Source organism: Austrofundulus limnaeus, unplaced genomic scaffold, assembly GCF_001266775.1.
Source record: "Austrofundulus limnaeus strain Quisiro unplaced genomic scaffold, Austrofundulus_limnaeus-1.0 Scaffold0, whole genome shotgun sequence".
Lineage (NCBI taxonomy): Eukaryota > Metazoa > Chordata > Actinopteri > Cyprinodontiformes > Rivulidae > Austrofundulus > Austrofundulus limnaeus.
In genome coordinates, this window is record NW_013952402.1 from 10,305,396 (window position 1) to 10,329,811 (window position 24,416).

At 37.3% G+C, this 24,416-nt stretch overlaps 1 protein-coding gene across 1 annotated transcript in view; it reads right to left on the bottom strand.

Moving 5' to 3' along the window:
• col13a1 (collagen, type XIII, alpha 1) overlaps positions 1-24,416 on the bottom strand; it is a 150,233-nt gene that overhangs the window by 76,927 nt on the left and 48,890 nt on the right. Inside the window, exon 3 of the mRNA XM_014002722.1 lies at positions 10,360-10,367. Within this exon, the coding sequence (XP_013858176.1) occupies positions 10,360-10,367 (8 nt within the window). The remainder of the gene's footprint in view (positions 1-10,359; positions 10,368-24,416) is intronic.

A 24,416-nucleotide genomic window follows, 5' to 3' on the forward strand; every position in this document is an offset into this window, starting at 1 on the left:
ATAAAACACAGTATTATGCTAAAAAGCAAGTTTAAAAAAGTGGGTCTTAAGTTGTTTCCTAAAAGTGTCTATACAATCCAGAGATCGAATGGTGCAAGGTAGCTCATTCCAGAGGCGAGGCGCCACAGCTTTAAAAGATCTGTCTCGCACAAAAACATCAAAATTAGCACAGAACCAGTACATATAACATTTTAGACACATTCTAGACAGTTTATCAGCTAAAAAAAGTTAATTTTGGKGTAAGTTACTCTAAGTTGTTTTCTCAGACAATTGGGTGTGGAATAACTACAGTTGTTAAAGCGCTCTGCACGACGAGGAGAGGAGAGGAGAGGAGAGGAGAGGAAGAGATTATAATCCCATGACACGATGTAACTTTTCTACAGCGGGAGGGGGATATTTTGAGGATTAATTCTCACTATACGTGTTTAAAATGCTAGAATTTCTTCATTATATTTCAAACTCCTGCTCAGTTGTCTCTGCACTAACAACCCTGTTGACACAGGTGCGATGACGTATTGACGATATGACGGTAGAGAGTAAATTTCTACCGTAGGCCAACTTCATACTGTTTCTACCGTCTACCGCATATACCGCATATACCGCGCAGTCCTAGGTTGACATATGTACAGGATAGTACCATTTCTTCTCTTTCTGGATTCTTTGGGTTTACATATGAGCACAAAAAGTAAGTAAATATGTGTTTAGTAGATTATTTCTTTGTTGTAACAATGCTTCTTAATAAATTTTACACTGTAGGAAAGCCTATTAATTTTCTGTTTAAATGGTGCCACATTTGTAAGGAACATGCATTTGTGGGATGAGCAGTAGAGCTGAGTCTGTGRGTTGYACACATGAAAAATGTCCCAAATCGTAAATTGTACACATAATCTGTAGTTACATTTGTGTATGAAAAGCGGACTTCCTGTAAACTCTTCTGCTGCTCCCATTCCTCCTGTGCTGATGTGTTATTTAGCGACACTCATTGTATAAGAGAGGGACTGCAGGATGWGTGTTGCATTTCAAGGTAAAAACAGAGACCCTGCCACGATGGCAGACCAACTCAGCTGCTCTTTGACCAGTGTGTGACCTGTTCATTTTAAAGTCTATGTCTTAAAAATGTSTTAAATGTCAGAACGCTTGTAAATTGCATCAGCCAACTCTATCAAAACATGTCACTGCTTTTATTACCCTCATAGTCCATGGTGCAGCAGCTGTCAGAGACTGAAGAGAAAAAGGACGCAGCACACCATTAGAACCTGTAAAACGTTGATGCTGGGATGTCTGTTACAATAAAGTGAAAACTCATGAGGTAGAGGCAGCAGGGCACACAATGAAAGAGAAATCAGAAACAGAACTGAATGGATTTTGTAGAGAGCCTGTGATTCACAAGGATGGTGGAAATATAACAACACCTGCTTCCCTCTCTGTGTGCTACAATCGCACCTTCAGATCGAGTCTTAAACTGGAAAATTTRTAGTCTGTTGTCTCCCAACTGGACCTGAAATGGCCGATATGCTGGTAGGATGATTAAAAAAAAGATTTAGGTGGGACCACTTGGCATTATAAATCATTAGTCCTTTCATGTATTTTTTTATTTAAATCACTGTAGCATATTGCTTGTCTGTTGCATATTCTATCCATGGAATTACAGAATAACATGGTAACTGAAAGATAATGAAATATTAAAAATGGACTCTGCCTAATCCTAGTTTTTGTGGTTGTTCCTTTCCCATGTCAAACATTTTATTTCTTTATTTACATGGCATTATAATATGCTTATACACACACACACACGCACGCGCGCGCGCGCGCGCGCACACACACACACACACATTAGGGCTGTGAAATTAATCGAGTTAACTCTGATTAATTTTAGTGCTACATGGGCATAGATTAAATCAATCAGATACAACCACTTTACTGCTGAATATGTAGGTTTGTATATTGCAACGCACTCAGTGCATGCCAGGTCATGTTTGTAAATGAGAAGTGGTTCTCAAACACTTTACATGGATAAATAAAAGTTAAATTAATAAAATAAAATAACTCTATGTGTAACACATTATGTACAGTTTTATTTTCTTTTTGTCTTCTTATGGCTTATTTTATTTTATTTATTTATGTTTTGCTGACAACTGTGACCTTAGTATCTATCTTTCATTCCTCGTAGTTCTCATTTGGAATGAAAATCCTTGAATTATTGATTTAACCTCATTATTCTGCACAAAATTTAACTGACTCAAATATGTTTGGAGCATTTTTTAGGTCCTGTTTTATATTCAAAAAATCATGTCTAAGATCAATTTTGTTTTCTAAATAAAAACATTAAAAACTAATTAATAACTCAAGTAATTTATTTTATCAATATGCAATAGAAATGTATATTAAATTTAAGATWAATCATGATTAATTCACAGCTATTTTGGGATTAATCAGATTAAAAATATTAATCATTTGACGGCATTTGACTATAATTTTAATGCAGTATTGACTGTGGACAAAAGAAAACAATTTCATTACAGCTGAAATCCTTTGTCTCACTTATTCTTTTTTTTTTTCACTAAGCACACCTACAGTAGACATCAATAGATTTGTACTCTGAGTCATGTTTGGTTCATTTACAGTTGGTTTCACATTTTCCGACACTRTTCAACACAGCCAGTCTGCCTCACACCTGTTGCCAATCTCCAATCAGCTCAGCTGCTTCCAATACCTCATCAAAATCTGCTCCATATATTCAAGCTATTACCTTCACTTTATCAAGAGTTCATTTTATTTTGGCTGCAATCTTGATGTTCTAGTTTCCTATGTGTTCATTCACGTGTCTCCTGTGTTTTGTAAGCTTTATTAATTTATTTTTTTTTTATTCAAGTATTTTTAGTATTCTCTTTTCAAGTCCTCGTGTGTCTGCGCTCTCGGTTCAAATCCTTCACTCACCTGTCACCTGTTTGTTCTGTGTGAAAGCCCCAATGATTTTTATTGTGTTAGTTTTCCCTCTGTTGTATCTACCTGAGGAAACCTAGCTTCAAAAAATCTTAACTGCATAAGGAATCTATTAAATTCTCAAATGTGTGGAATCAATTTTATGAGCAATCAAAGAAATAAAAGTTCTCTTGTACTCTCTTCTGTAACAGACGTTCTACTAAATGTCATTCCTAAAAACTCTTATAAGAATTCTTTTTTTCTTCACTAAAAGAAACTGTGATCCACTCAATTTTCATCATCACCATCTCAGGAGAGCAGAAGTCACCTTTTTCAAGTGTGTTAACCCATTTTCATAGAATTTTTTTTTCCATCCTTTTGCAAAACAGTGAACACAAGCTCCTTTGTTTTAGCTCTGGAGACCAAACAGACATCACTTGTTTCTGACAGTTAGAAGCAACCTAGGTCAGAATGAAATCACTGAAGCACCTGTTTGACCCTCCTTCTCAAAAATCCTCACTCAGAAACCAGCAGTCTTCAAAAGGTGCCACATCTGTGTTGTTCTTTTCCAGCATTGAGGAAGTCCAGACAAAAGAAATTGAGTCAGAGCTGGAGGATTGTGAGGAAAAGGAGTCTGTGTGTGAGGTGACGGTGGAGGTGTAGCTGGAAGGACTCATGTTTCAGAAGAAACTTGGGCAACTGTAATTGCTTCCTCTCCAATTTATTTTATTTATATTTACAGTATTTCAGTTTTCAGCCAGGGTTTTAAAAAATATCATGAAATCCATAAAATTTGCATCAAAGCATTTCTGATTCTGGATCCAATTCTTGGAAAATTTGACAAAGCCTGTGTAGAAAGATAACAAATAGCATAAAAGGAATCTAATAGGCCACAAAGAGTGTTATATTTTGTTGTTCATCTAATGATTAAAGTCTTGCAAGTTGTGTTGTTTGAAGGCAATTTTGACTTTTGTTTCAGATTTGAAATGTTAGAGTCTTTTGCAAAATGTGTCACTTTGACCATCAGAACCACTGTTTAGTCCTGAGTGTTCACGGTTTTTAAAATGTTTGGGTTGACTGCTGCATAAAAAAACACCTATAACAAATTTAGCTGTAATAAAAACCAAGCTTTAAAACTAACCTTAAGGCCAACAGTTCAAAACATTGCAGGTTTTAATGACAAGGTTTTTGCATGCTATTTAGACCACACTGTTAGTATGTGATTTGTGAAAAGAATGAGCTATTATGATGCTGACACTGTGCGTGAATATGGCTATGTCCAAATTCAGAAGACGGGTCCACCGAAAAGCCAATTTCGTCAGCCGCTTAATTAAGTCAGAGCACCACACCAGAGACTGTTCAAATCCAAAGACTCCTCCGATGCGGTGGACAAATGTGTCCTTCTTTTGTCCCAATTTGAAGGACAGGTCCAATGGATCCTTCTTGGCCCACCATATCCCATAATGCATTGCAAGATTTTTTTCTGCTAGTAATGGCGGCCGAAGCGAGAGAAAGGAATACATTAAATTAAAAGTTTCAGGCGGTTGTGTTATTAATGCTTTTGTCATTTGTATAGACATGTTTTTAAATATTATTGTTGTCAGAAATAAAATGAGCGAAATAACCATGATAGGCTCTTGAAACACTACCTTTAAGCTGTTATTTTTTTGTTTTATTTTATTTATTTGTCGTTATTTATACAGGCAAGTCCCACTGAGATCACAGATCGCTTTTTCAAGGGTGACCTGGGCCTGAAGSCAACCTATTGTACATGTTTTAAGAGTGTGGAGGAAACCGGAGTACATGGAGAAAACCCATAAAAGCACGATGAGAACATGCAAACTCTGCAAAGAAACACCCCAGGTCTGAAGCGGGGATCGAACCCAGGACGTTCTTGCTGTGATGCATCCGTGCTAACCACTGAGCCGCCATGCTGCTCTTTTATATTAATAATACTAGCATACTGATATTTTTCTAATTTCGATCGCGGTCTACCAAGGACACGGCCCACCTAGACCGAGTAGTGCTTCGGAGGACCCAGCCTCAGAATTTGGACACAGCTTATCTGAATCCATTCACTGGATTCGTAAAGATATTACATTCTGTGCTTTAAATAAACAAATGTGTTTTGAACCCGTGTTAAAATGATGAGTCATATTTAGAGCTTTTCTTTAAAAGAGCCTAACAAGCAGAAAGCAGCGCATGAAGGTGCACTTCCAGTAGCTGAGTGTGAACATGCTACACATGGGTGCCTGCCCATCAGCCACTAGCTCTCCAGGGACAGCCTGCAAGGAGCAAAGGTCACCGCATGCCGGAAGGAACCCTTCACTTGAATTACACAGTAACCCTCCAACATGTGGCTCCCATTTGACAAAGTGCTGCTGAAGGAGTAGGAGAGGAAGTTTGGGTACATTTGGCAATTGCACGTGGTTTGCACAGTCTCCWGGGTACTTCTCTGCTCAATATGAAGTGATTTGGGGTGTGCAGCAGAGACATTTAATTTACTCCATTGTTACTACCACTTCAATGTGTACAGTACACAAAGACAGAAAATAATGAAAGGWGATTTGTTCKTGTGTAAACTAAGAARTATWRTTGAGCTTCATTGAATATTTGTCTCATTTAGAACCGTGAACCCTCTCGTGTGTTTTGGGGTTTTCACAGCTTGTGATGAATCTCTATTTGTATAACCTTGGGAGATAATTTGTGTCTAACGGTCTTTTGTTAATTTATTTTAGTGCTTGTTAACAAGACTCAAGTGTATACTAGATTACAGGTACATAAGGTCCTTCTGGCACTTTCAGTTTTGTGCCATCATTTGTTTTTTAAACTTTATTTTAAAAAAAGTACTTCTGAAGTCCAAAAACATATCTATTGACTCCTCTAAATTAAATGTGAGTGTGAATGGTTTTCYATCTGCTGTATTTCTATGTGGGATATGTAACAGAGTATTAATTTCTGTCCAGATCAGTGATCTGAAATGCCAGTATGCATTATAAGGAGCCTTCACAGACAGGACTATTGTTTAGTGATGTGACGTTCACGAACAATCCGAAKCTTTTGAACAACTCTTTACAACGAACGACAGGAGCCAAGTCGTGGGCCGTAACGAGCCGTTTGTAGTTCTTTTTATTTTATTCTTCATATAATCTTTATTTTTTCATCCTTAAATCACCCCCACTTTGCTTTTTCACGGAAAACAGGCAGAGCGGTGGAGTGCAGAAGCTCATGAGAATGGGGGAGGGGGCTTTCTTGCTTGACAAAACAYATGGTTCCACCCTRGTAACATGATGACGTCATCATGTCACCATACGTGATGATGTAACTTGTTCAAAATCCTACGGCTCTTTTGAACGGCTCAATGAAGCAAACGGCTCYCCAAGATCCGGATCCCTTCAAAGAGCCATTAATCCCATCACTACTATTGTTTAAAAGCAGAGACGTCCCAAGGTAGTATCACATCTAAGTTTTGATCAAATTTTTCATTGATCAGTTTTAGAGCAGTTGTCCACACTTTGCTCTTAATCGCTGTTGGACTGTCTAAAGTTTTACATCCGCCTCATTACGGTTGTTGTAAAACATTGTGATGTAAGGTGTTAACATGTTTRCAGTAGTATGTGTTTTTTAAAGGCATTTTAGTAGTTATTTGCAACATTTTCAATTAGGGTGTGTCTTGAGGTGGTAGTAACAGAGTTATATTAAATACAACCAATTTAAGAATACGTTTAAAATCTAAACACTTAGTTGAGAACGTCAAGCTTACCCAGCTACGTTTTGAAGTTAGCATGGCTAAACAGCACATTTTAGAGGAAAACCTAAAGCCCTCCAGTTCTTGAAGGTCGTTATCCTGCAGTTTCCTTGTTTCTTTGCTCCAACACACCTGATTTGCATGACTGGGTGAGTGACAGGTTTTTACAGAATTTGAAGAGGTGATCACTGAACCAGGTGTGTTGGAGCAGAGGAGTGGTGGGTTTCACAGGTTCTCCTAAAGCACTAAAGCACTAATAAGGGAACTAATTTCCTGATTAGTGTTTTCGGGCTTTTGCTAATTTTAAAATTTCTTAGTGGATTAGAAATTGCTAATCTTATAGGCTAAATTTAAAAGCACTAACTGAGGTCTATAAATGTTATTGATCAACATTAATGTTAACAGCTGAGGGTGATATATATATATATATATAATAAATGAGCTCAAATACAGCTGTGGTGTGTCAATGATAAGTCTTTAGAGAGCAACATGGCAAAATGTGACTCATGTTGTCGTGTGAATGGTCATGGGTTGATTGGGTTATTTTAGTGCTTTAGAATTAGCTTTGGCTAAAACTTTCAGTGCAATAGTGCTTTAGAATTAGTAGACCTAAATATTTGAGTTAGTGTTTTACGGCTAGTGGAACTAATTTTTAGTTTAGCGCTGCCCACCACTGGAGCAGAGAAATGAACAAAACAAGCAGGACCGGAGTTTGATGCCTGTGCTCTTAAGAGAGGTTTTCTTGGGATAGTGAAAAGGCAAAATAGATGAAAAAATGATCTGGTTGTCAAAATATCACTGTAGTGGTGAAACTAGTTTTTTTTTTTCATCACCTGTTGGAGCTGTTGGCACCACATGTTATGCCAATGATTTTAGGAACTTTAATAAAGGGATCCACAATTAGTTGTAGCATTAAACTTTATTTGATAAACATTTATTTTAACTGTCAAATAAAGACTGTAAAAATACTGTAGGCTGTTAAGTTTTTATAATTTTTAAACTAAAAGTTTAAAAATATATTACACGAACGGGGCCATTTTATTTACACACAAAGCATTCTGGGTAAATGATGACGTGGATAGGTCCTTGGTGCAAGGCTGCTAGTGAGCTATATCCACCCTGAAGGTTAATCTTGGACAATATTTGACGATTGACTCTTTTAAATGAAACCAGAGAGCGTTGACAGAGAGGAGAAGGTAGAAATGACTCAGCCTGTAACTGAAAATATGGATGGAGGACAACAGAGCTGCTTCATGGAAGAAGAACCTCAGCTTAGCCTGTTAGATTTAGCATTAGCCCCGACTCCATCACAATACATATGTATTAGCTCAGCGCTACACATTCTCCTCTCGTCACTGAGGTCCTCCATCCACATGACAGAGGTGAACGCAAAAATGACTCAGACTGCAACTGAAAATATGGATGGAGGACCTCAGTTTAACTTGTTAGCTTTCCTGTCAGTGCTGAGGCTAACAGGCTAAGCTGGGGTTCTTCTTCCATGAAGCAGCTCTGTTGTCCTCCATCHATATTTTCAGTTACAGGCTGAGTCATTTCTACCTTCTCCTCTCYGTCAACGCTCTCTGGTTTCATTTAAAAGAGCCGATTGTCAGATATTGTTCAGGATTAACCTTCAGGATTGATAAAGCTTGCTAGCAGCCTCGCGCCAATGACCTAGTAGACGTCATCATTTACCCAGAATGCTTTGCGTGGAAATAAAATGGTTCTGTCCATGTTACAATAAATTTAAAAAAAAATACTAAACCAAACAGCCTACTGTATTTTCACAGACTATAAATTGCAGTTAAAAAACATGTTTATCAAATAAAGTCTAATGTTACAACTAATCATCTCTTTAATGTATTCATGTTATGTGATCTACAAGTCAGGGCTTTTATTGGACTGGGAATCAGATACTTAATCTAAAATGACTCACATGCGCAAAATTGGTTTCAAATGTATTCAGATGAAATAATCTGAATGTATCACTTATATGGGCAACAAATGAATTAATCCAATCATGACGAGCATTGGCACACATGCATCAGGCTTTTATTCAGAATAGAAGCACTGTCATGAGCAGAGTTGCAAACTTTCCCTAAAAAACAGAAAAAGTAGTTCTACTTTGTGATGAACAAATGTATTTTCAGTGCTCAGAATGGACCCACACCAGTTTTTAATAAAGTTGGAGATGTTACTGCTTTCAGTGTTCCTACACTTTCAACCATCAGAGCGTCCAATTATTTTAAACTCTTTCAAAGTTTATAATAGCAATGTTGTATTGCTATCCGACCAATTGCTTCCCCGACATATTAGCATCTAGCCAGGCAAAAATACATCCGGTTGACATGTGCAGTCAGGGCAGTTTTCCACAACCAGAATAACATGATGAGAATAAGGGTTTACATTCAGATTAACAGTTGGCATAAAACACCCCTCTCATTCAGATTACAAATTCATTCTGATCTGAATCAGATCAGATTGGGGTGTTTACATGAAGCATTTTTATTTTGATTGGCAGTTTATTCTGATTACTTATGTCCATCTAAATGTAGCTAATGTCAGGGACAACAAAATCTTGACTAGGTTTAAAAAAACATGTTTTTTTGTTATATTGGTTATATTAAAATTTAGGATAAAGGAGTCAGATACAAAGATTGCAATATAAAATGTCTCCCTGCAATTTTTTTTCTCTATAGAAACTCCACATAAAACAAAAGGACGATTAAACATTTACTGGGTAAGATATAATAAGGGACACAAAGACACAGCTTTGAGTTGATCTCAGTCAGAAAACCAGTCAAAAACTGCCTCTGGCACCAGGCCTGGTCTGGCATTCTTTGGTGAAAGAGATGTTACATCAAAACTCTGTAAATCTTGAAATTACAACTTTATCTCGGTAAGTTTACATGTAGGAAAAACTAAAAGGAAAAAAAATCTCTAAGACATGGTGTTAAGAAGTGGAAAAATGTTTGTATAAAACTGAATGCGTTGAAAGTCAGTCCTACGGTCCGGCCTTAAGGGCCCCAAAATCTCCGGTACAGGAACTAYCTCTCATTTTTTCCAGGGAGGGATATTTGGAAGAGGTGAGAAGAACTGACTTTGCTGGACAAAAGTTAAAGTCAGCGTCACAAAAACAGCCAGATGTTTGGGCCAGTGTTCCCAGTTCACGTGTCACTGAGTCAGGATGTTCTTTCTAACACACTTTTACTATTTTACCATCAAGTTAAAGCTGTGATTGACTTATTTTACAGAACTGAAAGAGGCCTAAATTTATATCAAAACACAGTAGGCAAGAGTAGCAAATCCCAGAAATGATCTCAAACCAGGAACATTTTGATTCACATTTTCAAGTAATGTCTTAATTTTAACTGGAAACTAACTTAGAACATTTAAACTCCACACAAATATTCCAGCTACTTATCACTCATTCATCATTATCAGTTTCTACCATGTGTAGAGAATAAAGGCAGCTGGAAAACATAAAAATGTTTGGTTCACGGGAGAACAAAACAGGTCATGTAAAAAGCTTTTGCACAGATTATCATTGTATCCAGATAAGATTGATGGAGTTTTATCACTGATTTTTTTCTAGGGGATGCTGTGATTCTAACAGCATACTTTAGAGCAAAATGCAGAAATAAAGTCAACTTTACCACATGCAGGTCACAAAGGGCATCAGGTTTACTTACTGGAGGTCCTGTAAGACAGAGAAAAAGAGACAAAATGAAATAGAGAATTCATCACAACATTCCTAGATTGCTCTTGAGATCAAAGCGGGTCATTACTGTAGAATATAAACAGTTTTGGTATCTTGCCATGGGAGCTTTGTTGTTAATTCAGTTAGAATTTACATCCTATGTGTTAGAAATACAGAGTGTACATGTCTTTATTACTCCATAGGGTGAAGCAGAAATATATCTATGACATAAAAAAGTTGTTCATTTGTTTTTGAGCCAACAAGAAGAGTGAAACTTGTCTCTGAGACAAAACYAGGCCTGGTATAAAAATAAGGCAAAGGCACATTTATTTTCAATCATCAAAGTCTTAACAACGGTATCATTTTCAGGGGTTTCGACCAACACGAGCCTCAAAAGCTCCACGTGAAGTTCCCTGGGATCACCGCACTGAGCCCTGATACTTTGTGACATTTCACCACCCTGGCAGCGTTTGAAATACTCCGCCTACCAATCGGTCCTGGGAGGGATGGAAGGAAAGGGAAAGCAAGGACAATATTAGATGAGATGTTCAATCAGCTGTTGTCTGAGCCACGGCTGAACAACTTGTTGAAAACAATCATTCAGACTTACAGTTAAAGGAAGCTTTGTCTATAGGGTTGTCAAAAGAGTTAAATTTACAAGTCTAAAACTAACATAATATCTGTACTACCAGGACTGTTTTTAAAAAGAAACTTAAAATTTGACTAAATTTGACTAAATCTTTTTTACATTTTTTTGTACTGAAACATAAATTGTTAACTTACAAATTATATGAAATCTATTTAAGTTAAATTAAAAAAATTCCCTAAAATTTAACTCATTGGCATACAGGATGGAAGTCACCTGGAGGCCAGATGTGGCGAGTGACCAGGGGGCTCATGTATCTCTGGCTATGTTTACATGCACACAATGTTTTGATCAGATTGAAATGTATTTGGATTAAATAATCCGAATGTACTGTTTACGTGGACGCAATCCGATCATGACAAGTATTTACATGCACCGGAGTTTTATTCAGAATAGAAGTCTAGACATGCGCAGTGTTGTAAACTTTCAGCTCTACTTCCGTGTTACAACCGTAAACAAAGCTCTTCTGTGCGCTCAGGACGGACCTGTGTCAGCTTTTAATAACGGTAGAGACGCCGTTACTCTTCGGTTGAGCTGCAGATGAAGCAATACGTGTTTTTTATTTTTATTTTTTRCGAAGCAACGTCTGCTGTTTGTTTCCTTTTTCATCTGTTAAGAGAGCGTGGAGGAAAAGTTCTGCGCGGTGCAGCGCAGCTGGAGCGCTGCTGCCCCACCTCCTCTAAGAGCAGAACCGGGTGAATGAAAGTCAGAAGACATGYKCACTCAGGTCAGTTTTCTACAATCAGATTAAGATGATCCGATTAAGTGTTTACATGCACGTCATTCCGATTATCAATCGGCATGACCCACCCCTCTCATTTGGATTAAAAATTCATTCGGATCGAGCTCAATCGGATCAGAATAATCGGAACGGGCTGTTGACATGATGCATTTTTATTCCGAGCGGCCGTTTAATCTGATTACTTATGTCCATGTAAACGTAGCTAATGGTGCATACGCCCTTTTCCACCCAAAACTCTAGATGTGTCAAGACTGAAATGAAAGTGGAAATGTGCGCAGCCCCACGTGCAGTGGCAGCACTCACACTGGAGTTCCACAAGGGGCTGACACACCAGTCGGGTCTGTGCCAGTCCAATCCACCCAAAGCTGAGCCATGCCGAATGGAACGGCCTCATCCATACGATTTTAAAATTTAAATCGCCAACATCATGAAAACTCTCCACTGAGGTGCCAACGACTTGTTTCTTCATAACAACTATTAAATAAACAAAGATCTATGTTCTACCAAACATCGGAGTTCCTCTGTATTTACAGTAATTATGTTATTAAACTCCTGCTCAAAGTTAATATTTCCAGGCTCAGAATGGAGGGCTGCGCCGGGTGCGCACCGCAGTAGCTTCACGCACACACACAGACRCATAATCACTTGTCCTTTTATGTGTGACAAACATATTTTACTCCTATTCTTACTTAGGAATTTTTTTTCACTCACATTATATTTAATTCATCATTTTCCTGGATCTAGAAATCATTTCTGATCGTACTGGGATCACTCAAACATGTTCATCACACATGCAGGAAATAATTTGCATCTGTTTAACATGTGTAAATGAAGGCGTGTCAGGGGAGGAGTCTCGGGTGCGCTCAGTTCCACGTTAAGTGGGATGTCTACAAAATAAATGTGCGTACTGGATTTTTTATTTTTTATTTTTTTGTGCGTACGCCATTTTCTGGATTTGATTGTATGCCACGATTCAATAAGAAATCCATGCAAGTCTTTGAGCACAAGGCCCCTGGTGAACAGCCCCGTTTTAGAGTGAGATGTTTGCGTGGTTTATTTTTATGGATTGTTTTATCAGTTGTTGTATTGTCTTATAAAGTGATTTTATTTGTATTTTGTCAGGACAATGGATAAAAACAAGCAACTGTGATAACTCCGTCGCCATTATACATTTGAATGTTGATCAATGTGCACTCTCCTTTTAAACATTTTTTTACAAAGTTAAATTTGGACACTCATTAAGGGTGCAAATCAAAAACACTGATTATATGTGGAAAATCAGGAGACCACAAGAGCATGTTATTCCAAAGTCTCAAAGGAAACATGAGAAAAACACTTTTTAAAAAAGAACCATGTTTCTCCAAATATATAATTTCTAATGTTTTTTTTGTTACAAAATTACAAGGAAGATAAGCACAAGTTACACATGGCAATCCATCCTATTTGTTTGCAAACATKTTCCTCTCTGAGTTGTGAGGAAGTCACTGTACAAGAAGACACATTCTGGACAGCTCGCAAGTCCATCCCAGGGACACACAGAGAGAACAAAGGCAACCATTCACACTTTAACATGCATGTTTTTGTTCAGTGTAAGGAAATCAGAGTACCTGGAGAGAACCCACGTGTGCACAAAGAGAACATGTGAACGCCACGCAGAGAGAGGCCCCAGCCAGGAAGTGAATTGTTGACCTTCTTTCTGTGAGGCGATAACTCGTTTCACTTCTGCTGTGTGTTAATTTAACGTGTGTTATTTCCACATGTGAAGTTCGTGTGTTTTTATTTTTATTTTTGCACAGGTGGGCAAAAGACTATTCCTCTGACCAGCCTGCATGACTTCAGCTCAGTTGAACTAAAATCCTTTCACAGAAAGAAAGCTACAAAAAAATCCATTAGCATAGTTAATGCTGGTGTTAAAACCTTGAAAATATATGTGAAGTTTTGTTTCCACAGTAAATTGTGCTCTTATTACATTAAATATAAATTTAAAGTTTAAATTTTCACTAAGAACCGTTCAGATGTTCATTAAAACATAGTTGAAATTTCTGCTCTAGCTTAAAAGAATTGAATTCATATGATCAATAAAATTTATATTTGGCTAAATTGAGTTTAGCCGGTTAGTCTGACCCTCTGCAACAGACTTAGTTCTGTATGTAGCTCTTTAGAAAAAATAATTGCCTCTGCTATATGGTTTAAACTGTATCAATCAGCTTTTAAATTAAAAAAACAATAATCTGCATCACTATTGCTGCATTTTTAGTCACCAGATGCAGTAACTCTAATATTAAATTGGCAGACTATTCAACTTTCCTAATGAGAATACTCAAATATGACTAAATATATTTGACTAAATACATCACTGAAAACATACAGGAAGGTCTGACAGCCCAAACCATGACTCATTTTCCTTCTATAAAACAGACCTTTCTGCTTCCCTCTGACCTTTGGACAAGCACAATGAGAGACCTGGCAGTCCTCTGACAAAATCAATTACTGCTGAAAGCAGACAAGGATCACTAAAGAAGCTGCGTCAGTCACACTAAGGTGGGACCGATCACTAATGACAAATCTCCTCAGTGAAATGTCACATCAAATCTGTTGTTTTAGCTTATAGGTGATAAGTTTCTGTCGATCCTGTCCTAACCTAAAAAGCTGCTCTCAGCTCAGTTTGGTTACTCACATTTAAAAACAGGGAAAGTATGGAATAAAAAAGACTTACAACAACAAATCAAATACTGTTATATGTACAATTTAACAGACCGGCATTTGATCTGTTTTTTTCTAAATAGAGGAAAAGACAAAACATAAACAGAGCCCATTAAGCCCAACGGTTTAAAGTTGAAACCCTAAGCATCCAAAGCTAAACTCTGGTGTGGTATTTTCATCTTGAGCAATATTTTTGTTTCCTGTTTTTTTTTTTAAAGATGCAGTTCTTGTGCTAAGTGGCGTCATGTTTGCACTGCTTGCTGATTTTATCACACAGACCTGCCATAAACAAATCCCAAAGAAAACACAAGTTCTACTTATTGAACTAAACACTTAAAGATTCAAGGAGCCTACAATCAGAAACAGATGCTCTGCAGTGCCAAATCAAAACAACAGCCCTTATAAGATATTAAAACAACACATTCAAATTTTATTAAAACTAAATTAACACATTAGCACATTCAAGATTATGTTTTTTTTATTTTAAGAACATCTTAAAATAACAAACTCAGGACAAGAAAACTCCAATTTTTGTTTTCTTTATTCATTTKTCTGCTCACATGAACAAAATTTACCTTTTCTAATGTTTTTTCCTTACTTTGTCTTTTATTTAATATTTTTTTGAATCTATATTCATTAGTAGGAGGCATGAGGCTTAAAACAATTAAAAACTGTGTATTATTATAAGTCAAGAAGAGTGTCTGATACATCATTGTCTAAGAGGCTAATGTGAAACTACACTTTAAATTAGGGGTGTACCGATTGCAGTTTTCTGGCCGATCATCAATCTTTAAAAGTCTGACCTGCTGATACTAATTTTAGACGATACTGATATATATATATATATATAATAAATGAGCTCAAATACAGCTGTGGTGTGTCAATGATAAGTCTTTAGAGAGCAACATGGCAAAATGTGACTCANTAGGGGTGTACCGATTGCAGTTTTCTGGCCGATCATCAATCTTTAAAAGTCTGACCTGCTGATACTAATTTTAGACGATACTGATATATATATATTTTTTTTGTAACTGAAACTGTCAGGTGTTACAGGGTCATGAAACACCTTCAATGTTCCAATTCTTTCTTACTGAAAAACATTGTACAATAACTTTGAAAAATTACAAACTTGTTTCAACTGGACATTAGGTAGCACTTACAGCAGAGCAAAAGGGGACAGTGGATAATTTTAAGATCTTTGCAGAGGGGATAAGATTGGTGGAAAATATTAGTTTCTCACGGAAGTATCGGCCGATTGCAGATCACCCAAAATAAAAGAAATCTGTGCCAACAAATCAGCCAGAGTACCACTAATCTAAAGCCATGCATGTACAATAACAACAAAGTAAATTTATATCCACTGCATTGACCACCATGTATTGTATAAATTAACCCAGCATTTAGGCTACAAAGACTAGGCTATGGAAGACTGAAAAAAGGAGGGGAAATAATGAAGGTCAATGAGGTAAATTTCTCTGTTTTTAAACAAATTGGTGTATTTTAGGTGTACCTCTTTATTTATTGAGCCATTTATATATTTCTGCTTTTAATTTTAATCATGTCAGTTTCACTCATTCATAACAAAAAAGCTTCAATTACTCAAATTGTCAGCAGTATCTCATTTTTGCACAAACAGTGCCTTATACACTGGTCTTCAAAATATTAGGGAAAAAAAACAGCATTTAGAGGTATTTTTTTTAAATGTAACAACCAAAGGGTTAGGGTTAATGAGGTGGCTGAACTGAGGTGGAAAAGTAAAGCCTATTAAATTAAACTTTAGTTCAAAATGGACAAGATGTTCCATGTACTTTTTTGTCAAATTTCAGTTTCCCTCAATACTTTGCCATTTGCCATTACCACATGGTTAGGTTTACACACAATGATGTAGTTAGAATAACAAACTATACATGGTTTAGAAATCAAAACAACATGGTTGTCTTAAATGTGGTCAGGAAGTCACCATYCAAACTGAAACTCAGAGAAAGTGCAAATATCAGCAATAATTTTGCATGAACGTRTGACTCTACAGAACTTTGAACAAGTCTGAACAAGTAAAATGAGTTGAAGAGTTCCTAACTAAACTCATCACACACAAGACGTGTCCTGGGTGCAGAAGCCAGCGTTAACCATACATCGACTGATCAAACACACAGATGTTCTCATCCCAAAACACAACTTTATCTGCTTTCCAGCATGAACCTCCATAGAAGAAATCCACCAGACTCCTCAGTGTAAATCTCTGCGCGCGGCAGAGCAGAAACCAAACATGGAGGTAAAATTCCTGCTGCATGCTTGGCCTGCCCTCACATCCTGTTGGCTGGACGTGCTCACCTAAGGGACATACTGTAGATCACCTTGATCCAAAGGCACTTTAGAAAGCTCGGGGGAAGCAGGGTCAAATTTAGCACATGAAGTGGCGCCTGACAAGGGACATCTGAAGCAACAGCGTGCATGCAAGCAATGGGCACAACATGAAACAAACTCTCATAAACACACACACACACATATACAAAGACAGCACTGATATCATGTACTCCCAGCCTTCTCGTCTGTTGGGCCTAATGGTGTCTATTGCTAACACCTGTTGTTTCTGCTTATGTAAGAGTCATGGTAAGCTGAGAGGCCGGAAATGGAAATCGAATATCTCATGCTATCATGTAAAATTCTAGGCGTGCTTTTTTTTTTCTCCCTCTCTTCTATTTGGGTCAGCTGTTTACTCATCATTAATTATGGCCTGCTGCTGTACGACAAAAGCAGGAAATGACCAACCTGTTTGTCCACCATGTGGAGGCAGAGCTGAAGGCTGAGTTTCACCTGAAACTCCTCAGACTGAAGAAGTTTCTTGGAGAAGAGACAAAACGTTTCATTAAAGAAGAACCCGTCCAGAGGATCTACTTATTTTTTTTTCTTTTTGATTTTTCTTCCTGGATTACTGAGATGCATCAGGACAGGTTTTTGCCTGGGTCTGTGTGTTTCCAAAAAATGCCATGATACACTGGACAAATTTGAATGAACTTCAGGATGGCTGCCGCTGCTAATTGAACTTAAAAACACAAAATAATAATCTATAACTTAGATAAATAAACACATATTAAGCTACAACCTTGGTCTGGTAAAAGCTGAGTCATCCCCAACACATACTCAAAGTGCAACTCATGCCAAATGTTTAGTCAAATCTTTATTACCTCCGCCAAGGCAGGAAGTAATGTTTTCAGTCGCGCATGTCTGTCTGTCTGTCTGTCTGTCTATCTGTCTGTCTGGGGACAAGGTGGGTATTAGCCCAAGGAACAATCCATTAAATTTTGGTGACGATCCGGATGCAGGAATTTTTTTTTTTTTTTTTTTATGATAGGGGAAATAATCCACCGTAGAACTGTAGACTCTGTAGACAGCCAATCAGCTTCAAGGAAGCTGACTGTAGACTTCCAATCACACGGGATCATTTGTAGACAGGTCATCCCCCCACGACATTAGACATCCAACGGGATTGCCTGAAGCGGTGTAGAAAACCAATCAAGAAGGCGCATGGAAAGAAAACTTTAAACCAATTTATTTTAAAATTTAAAAAGTTACTGTTTTAACTAACTTTCATGTAACAAAAGATCAATTTGATGATTTGATCGGTCTGCGCGTCCTAAGAATTTATGTTTATGGTTTTGGATTTTTTTTCCCCACACCTGTATCGGAAAAGTAAGCTAGCTAACTCACCCGACCCCCCGTTCAAGTCTGTTATCTGATGGATAACACTAAGGTTTTCTTAAAAATATGTTTATTCTGTTTTTTTTCTATTATGGCAAAATGTTTTCTTTAATCTGATGCTGTTCCAGTCCCTGTGTTGTATGTAATTTATTACCTTTATAGTCACTGTAAAGCACGTGTACACAAACACACATATATGACTAAAAATGTAATAAATCACATTCAACACAAACATATATATATATATATATATATAACATTCACCAAAGAGGTTATGCTTTCAGTCGCATATGTCTGTATGTCTGTGGACAAAATTACTCCACAACTTCTGGACGGATTTTCATGAAATTTTTACCACATGTGAGTATTGGCCAAAGGAATACACCTTTTTTTTTAATTTTTTGGTGATGATCCGGATCACGATCCGGATCCGGGAATTTTTTGAACGATTTGCAGCAAAAGGGAAATTGGCCTTGGCGGAGGTTTGCGCCCTTCGAGTGCATCTAGTTATTAATTGTTTAAGTCAATTTTTTTCCTCTCTGTTAGCAAAATAACTGATACAGCACTGTGTGGATTTTATAAAACAATCAGCAGTTGCACTTTTACAATTATTGAAGTTTTGGAGTCATCACAACTCAAGCTGGCCACCATGGCTTTTTGATACAAGCCAACACATCAACGGCTCTACCTGAATCAATTTTACAGATACTGAGCTAAATTATGAAGCGGTTGTAGCTGAGAGTCATCCAGAACACAAACTCTGAGCATGACATTTTGCAATTTTTAAAGAGATTATGCATAATGTTATTTTCAAGGTTTGACCGAAAAAGCTACAACTCTGTAATTACAGCATAACAGGTTCTTAGTTTAAACATATAACATGAAAGGTAACAAACTGTTTACTTTAAGGAATGATTGACCTTTATTTACTGAATGTGTTAGAATTCTTTAGAGCAAATAAATGGTGTCAGGAGCTGTAAGTATCCCAATGTTCTGACGCAGCAACATGATTTCACCTCTGCAGGGGTCCTGCATTTCAATCAAGCCAACATAGAGTTTATCCTTCATACTCAAAGCTGACTTGTCCTTATTCAAATGGTGTCGGAGGCAGGTGGGCCTCTGTCTTGAGACCCTGTCATCCAGGAATAACGAGTGAAATTTCACTTCTCTAAATATGCAGCTTCCCAGTCGTCCCTGGCTGTCTCTGTGTCTCCCTGCTCCTCCAGCTGGTCTCATGAACACACAGCAGCAGCAGGTGGGAATGTGTCGGCTGTCGAGCTTCCGTTCAGTGAGCAGCACCGAGAGATCTGAGTAATCATTTCAGGAAATACGTCTGTCTACTTTAGAAAATTAATTAAAGACTGAAGTAATAAAGTTTTTTCTTTACTTTTTCCACTAGTGTTGAGAATACAGCACAGAAACAGTAGTTCAGATCTTTTATATAAGACTTATTATTATTATATTATTATTATTATTATTATTATTATTATTATTATTATAGGATAATCAACACACTGCTTTGATAGGAATGATTGAACACTTTAGTTCTTATGAAACCAAAAAGCTAATGACTAATTTGTGTGAAAATTTTGTCACTTTAAAACATCTTCAGTCTCAAATATTTCATAACAATTTATGCAAAACAACAGTCTTTATATTCATTTAATTAGAACTTCTTTTGCAGCTTTAGCAGGATTTCATAGTTGTTGTATTTTTTTTTACTGGAATAACTATACAACACAAAATCATCAGCTGTGCAAAATTTTATAAAGTTGCATGAGCCACTATTAAAAATTTGAAACTGCAGTTGTTTTATAACAACAGTATTATTTTGGTCTTGGCTCCATTCCAGCTAGCTGTTAGACCGTCTACCAAGTCTCAACTGCCAGGTCTCAAGACTGAGGTCATTCAACAAGCTATCTACAGCAGATATTGTAACTGTTTATAATAGTTTCATAACTTCTAACTTCAAAAGAACTGGTGTTTCCCACTGAGGCAAAATCAAATTAAGACAACCAAAATGATTTGGTTAAAGCATTGGTAGAATCAGATATGGTATATAAAAATCCAAGGATACCGCAGCGGGAACCAACCACATGTAACACTCCCTGGCATCATTCCTGATAAGCCAGGTAGACAGAAAAGCGGACTAAAAATGAAGCCTCAAACAAACAGCCACGGTACAGTCTACTCCTGAGCTAATGTGGCCAAAGTGTCACATAAATAATTTTGTCTACACTGTTTTATGGAGGAAAAATGAAAAGTTAAAAAGTCCTTTCACTTCCAGTTTTGTAGACAAAACTCTTAAGTTCACATATAGTAAAAGTCAATGAAAGTTTAGACGAGTGCACTCGATACTTTTGCAGGATTTGAGGAGAGTCTGTACATCCTATAGCTGAGAGAAACATAAAAATGCCAACAGTACATTTTGTTTGCAAAGATTTGGAAAGTTCAGACAGCTTAACCTATGCAGTGATTGTGTGAATACATCAAAACACCAGTTTAGTCAGTTTTGCCAATTTTCGTTTATGGGAATATTTTTCACAGCCACACATTTTGAAGTTTGTTTGTTTGTTTTGTTTTTTTGTTGGCAGGCTTTTTAACAAGCTTCRGTAGGAAATGTAAACCAAATATTGTGACACCAATAGCAAAAAACAGTCTGCTTTATTACTTATGCATGAGCACCCTTAATAAACAAATGCAAGGCTTTAATGGAGCACTCAAATATTCAGAGAGCACATAAGGCAACACCCTTTTTCAGTAAACTGGGGGATACTTGATCTTTTACAAGTCCTTGGTGCAGATATCAGTCATACTGCTCTGACAGTATTGGTAATCCTAAAGTCAAAACTGTTCTTGTAAATCAGACAGCCCGCTTCATTAAGTAGCCTGATGGATTGTCCAGGTGGTGTGGGGTGAGTTTGAGATCTTTGTCTTCAGTTTACAAGACTTAATCCACCCTGATGTGAAAAGTTTTCATTAAAAGATAAGGTGACAAGAAGGGAAAAGCCTGTTTGTATTGTCAGCAGAGCCTGTCCAATCACCTTCACAGCCAAGCATTAATCACTCAGACCTACAGCCAAAAACATTTGTATTCATGGAGTTTAGGGGGTAAAGAATACGACTCAATGTAAATTCACTTTCACACTTGAAGAATTCTCAGCTGCAGTTGTGCAAACAGTAGTGGGGATTTACAGAGGAGGGTATCTATCAAAGGACAAAACTGAGTGAACTCCTGCACTTCTCTCTGAGCCAGGGAAAAGGCCTCCACACCTCTTATTTTGGTCTGGAAAAATCATTGCTGGTAAAACACTGCTGGTAATTCATTCTTTTCACTGTTTGTTGCACATACTCCACCCACCCACAAAACATAGAGGTTTTCAATTTCTCAATAAAAAAAATCTGAATAGCCAGCATTCTTTTGGTGAGGCCACCTCAGGCAAGGTGACTGTGAAGAAAAACAAAAAGGAAAGGAATAAAGAATGTAAATGTCTACTTTTTTTTTTGGATATTTGCCATTTCTCCAACTAGACCAAATAAATAAATGAATTTAAATTTTGAAGCTGAAAACATTTTTTCTGGGTTGCTGTCTCAATTCGAAACTGGAAAGTGTGGAGCAAAGTTTAAACTGCATGAGCTGCTCTGTTTGTGCAGCTAACTTCCCGTGAAAATGGAGAGCTGTCAAAGTGCCTGTGTGCGTATCTTTCAAATACAAAAAGTCAAAGAAAACATTTTTTATTGAAGAAATTTTACCCATTTTGTCATAACTGACATATTTTCTTTTGAATTTAGCTCAGCCAAAATGAAACAGGAAATGGTGTCAAAGCTCCCCGGTCTTTGTTTATTGAGAAATATTACTTGAACTCTGACTTTTCTTCATCTCTCTGAAAGTGACGTCACTTCCTGTTGCTTCACATGTGAATATCTCAACAACTGTTAATCTCAGTGGTATGATTTTTTGTAATATGTTATCTATGTTATCTCTCCAAAAATGCATTAAAATTTATGACAAACATTTGGTGTCACGGGTACTTTAATGCCTTATGTCAAGTCACAGGTCATGCTGATGCTGTTGCATGATGAAAATTGTACAGCTGCCATCTGTTTTCTCCCACTGACACCATGTCCTGTACATTGTCTCCAGTCAGAACTCTGTGGCTTCCAGCGTTTGAAGGTCAGAACCTTGTGGGCATTATGCAACGCATGCTTCTTCATGTCATTTAGCTGAAATTGGTTCACTCTCAGAAGCCAGTTGTAAATTAGCAAGATGGAGTGCTTTGAGGAGCAGCTCATCTGATCCTATTGATCACCCGTCATTCATGACTTCTTTCTATCTCCGTAGTTAACAAGAAAAAATATTTCTCTAACTCTTTACGACATGAGCCTCTCTTCAAACGTCGGACACACCGAGTGAATAAAACAACTACGTATCCTGCTATCAGTGTTGTTTTATGCTTAGCTATGTGTGACACACCACATTGATATCTCCCATGCCTTCAGCCTGACTATAAACACTCAGAAATAAACACACACACACACACACACACACACACAAATAAATAAAATAAAAAAATAAATAAAAACTCAACCAAAATGACGCATTGATCTTTTGTCACGCACCTTATTGAAAAATAAAGCAGGCTTTAGGGTCTTTTTTCATTGTCTCACAGGAGAGATGTTTTGGCTGCATGCATGAACGTGTATATTAGAGGGAAGAATAGATGGGTTTTAGATTTAATGTTTTATTGTAAGTTTTAAGAATCTTGATGCTTTGTTGCCTTGAAAAACAGAAAACCATCATTTTAAGTTTTTGATCGATAGACTCCAGTATGWCCTTAAAGCCTGWCRTTTCTGGAGAAATATTTGAAATATCGTCGRAGMTTGCCGAGCGATTCYTCTTTGATGTTGGCGTGCTAACTGACATGCTAGCTGCGCTGCCGGAGGTATGTTTCAGTTTGCCCATGACTATTTTTTCAAAACACTTGTCGATGAAAAACTCCAGACTCTCCACAGTTTCTCCATCCAGTTTGTTATAATAAAAAGTCMATTAATAACAGTTATGACGTTATAGATTATAAATGCCTTAAACACATTAAATTATATAGTATATTTACCTGAGAACCAAGCTTACCAGTACATTATCCCTTAGTTGATTAAGCTCGTTGAGAACTCAGCAGCTCATGCACACCCTCAGCAGCTCATTCTTCCAAAACTGAGTCACTCAGGTCTGCTGCTGTGTTTAATTCCATTTTAAATGGTGCCACATTTGTAAGGAGCATGCATTTGTGGGACGAACAGTAGAGCTGAGTCTGTGGGTTGCGCACATGAAAAATTTGTCAAATCTTCTCTACCAGAACAGYTTATTTTGCTGTTGCTACTGACACTTGATTTCAGCTTCTGGTACCCCCGAGTGCTGCCAATCAGGTGCCAAAAAGCATTGTTACAACAAAGAAATAATCTACCAATCACACATTCCCTCACTTTTTGTGCTAAGTTTATGTATATAAAATATATTTGTACTTCTTACAGCTAAAGACTACTTGGAAACATCAGGGATAAGATGTATTTAGCTTGTGGACATTGGGTGACTTCCTACATCCATTCAAATTTCCTACATGTCAGTTATTTTAACAACAGACTGTAAAGTCTGATGTCCCTTTGATACATAATAGCTCCAGAGCCCAGGCTTTGAAGCAAGTTTGCTTTAAGGGTTACGAAACACACACGCTGATTAAATATCCATGTGCAATCTGTAAAAAAATATGTATCCCTCTCAAAGTTCTGCAGGACAACTAATGAATGAAATCAGTTTGAGGCTGAATTACTTGTCCTGCATCAATCTGTATCTAATTTCACAAAATCCTCCAGAGCTCTTTCATGTTGAGTCATTGCTGTTAGTCCAAGCAGAATAGGAACAATTAATTAGTGTGGCTCGCTCTACGTACTAAATAATGTTGTGGGGAAGCTTGACTATTTTCCAACAATGACTGAGACCACCAAAAAAAGTAAGAAAACAACTCTTAGGCTGAAATTAAATAATTACTCAGTGGCTCTTAGAACAGATCAGCRCAAAGACGACATTATATCTTTGCCAGAAAAACTTACTTGAACCTGACTCATCAGTTAGTTGCTGAAATTGCTCTCAGTAGGAAGAAAAACGTTTGCTGCCTCTATTTCCTGTATGGACAGAAAACACACGTCCAAATACCTATAGATGGTTGTGATCACTGATAATGAGTGCTTCAGTTGTATTTAGACT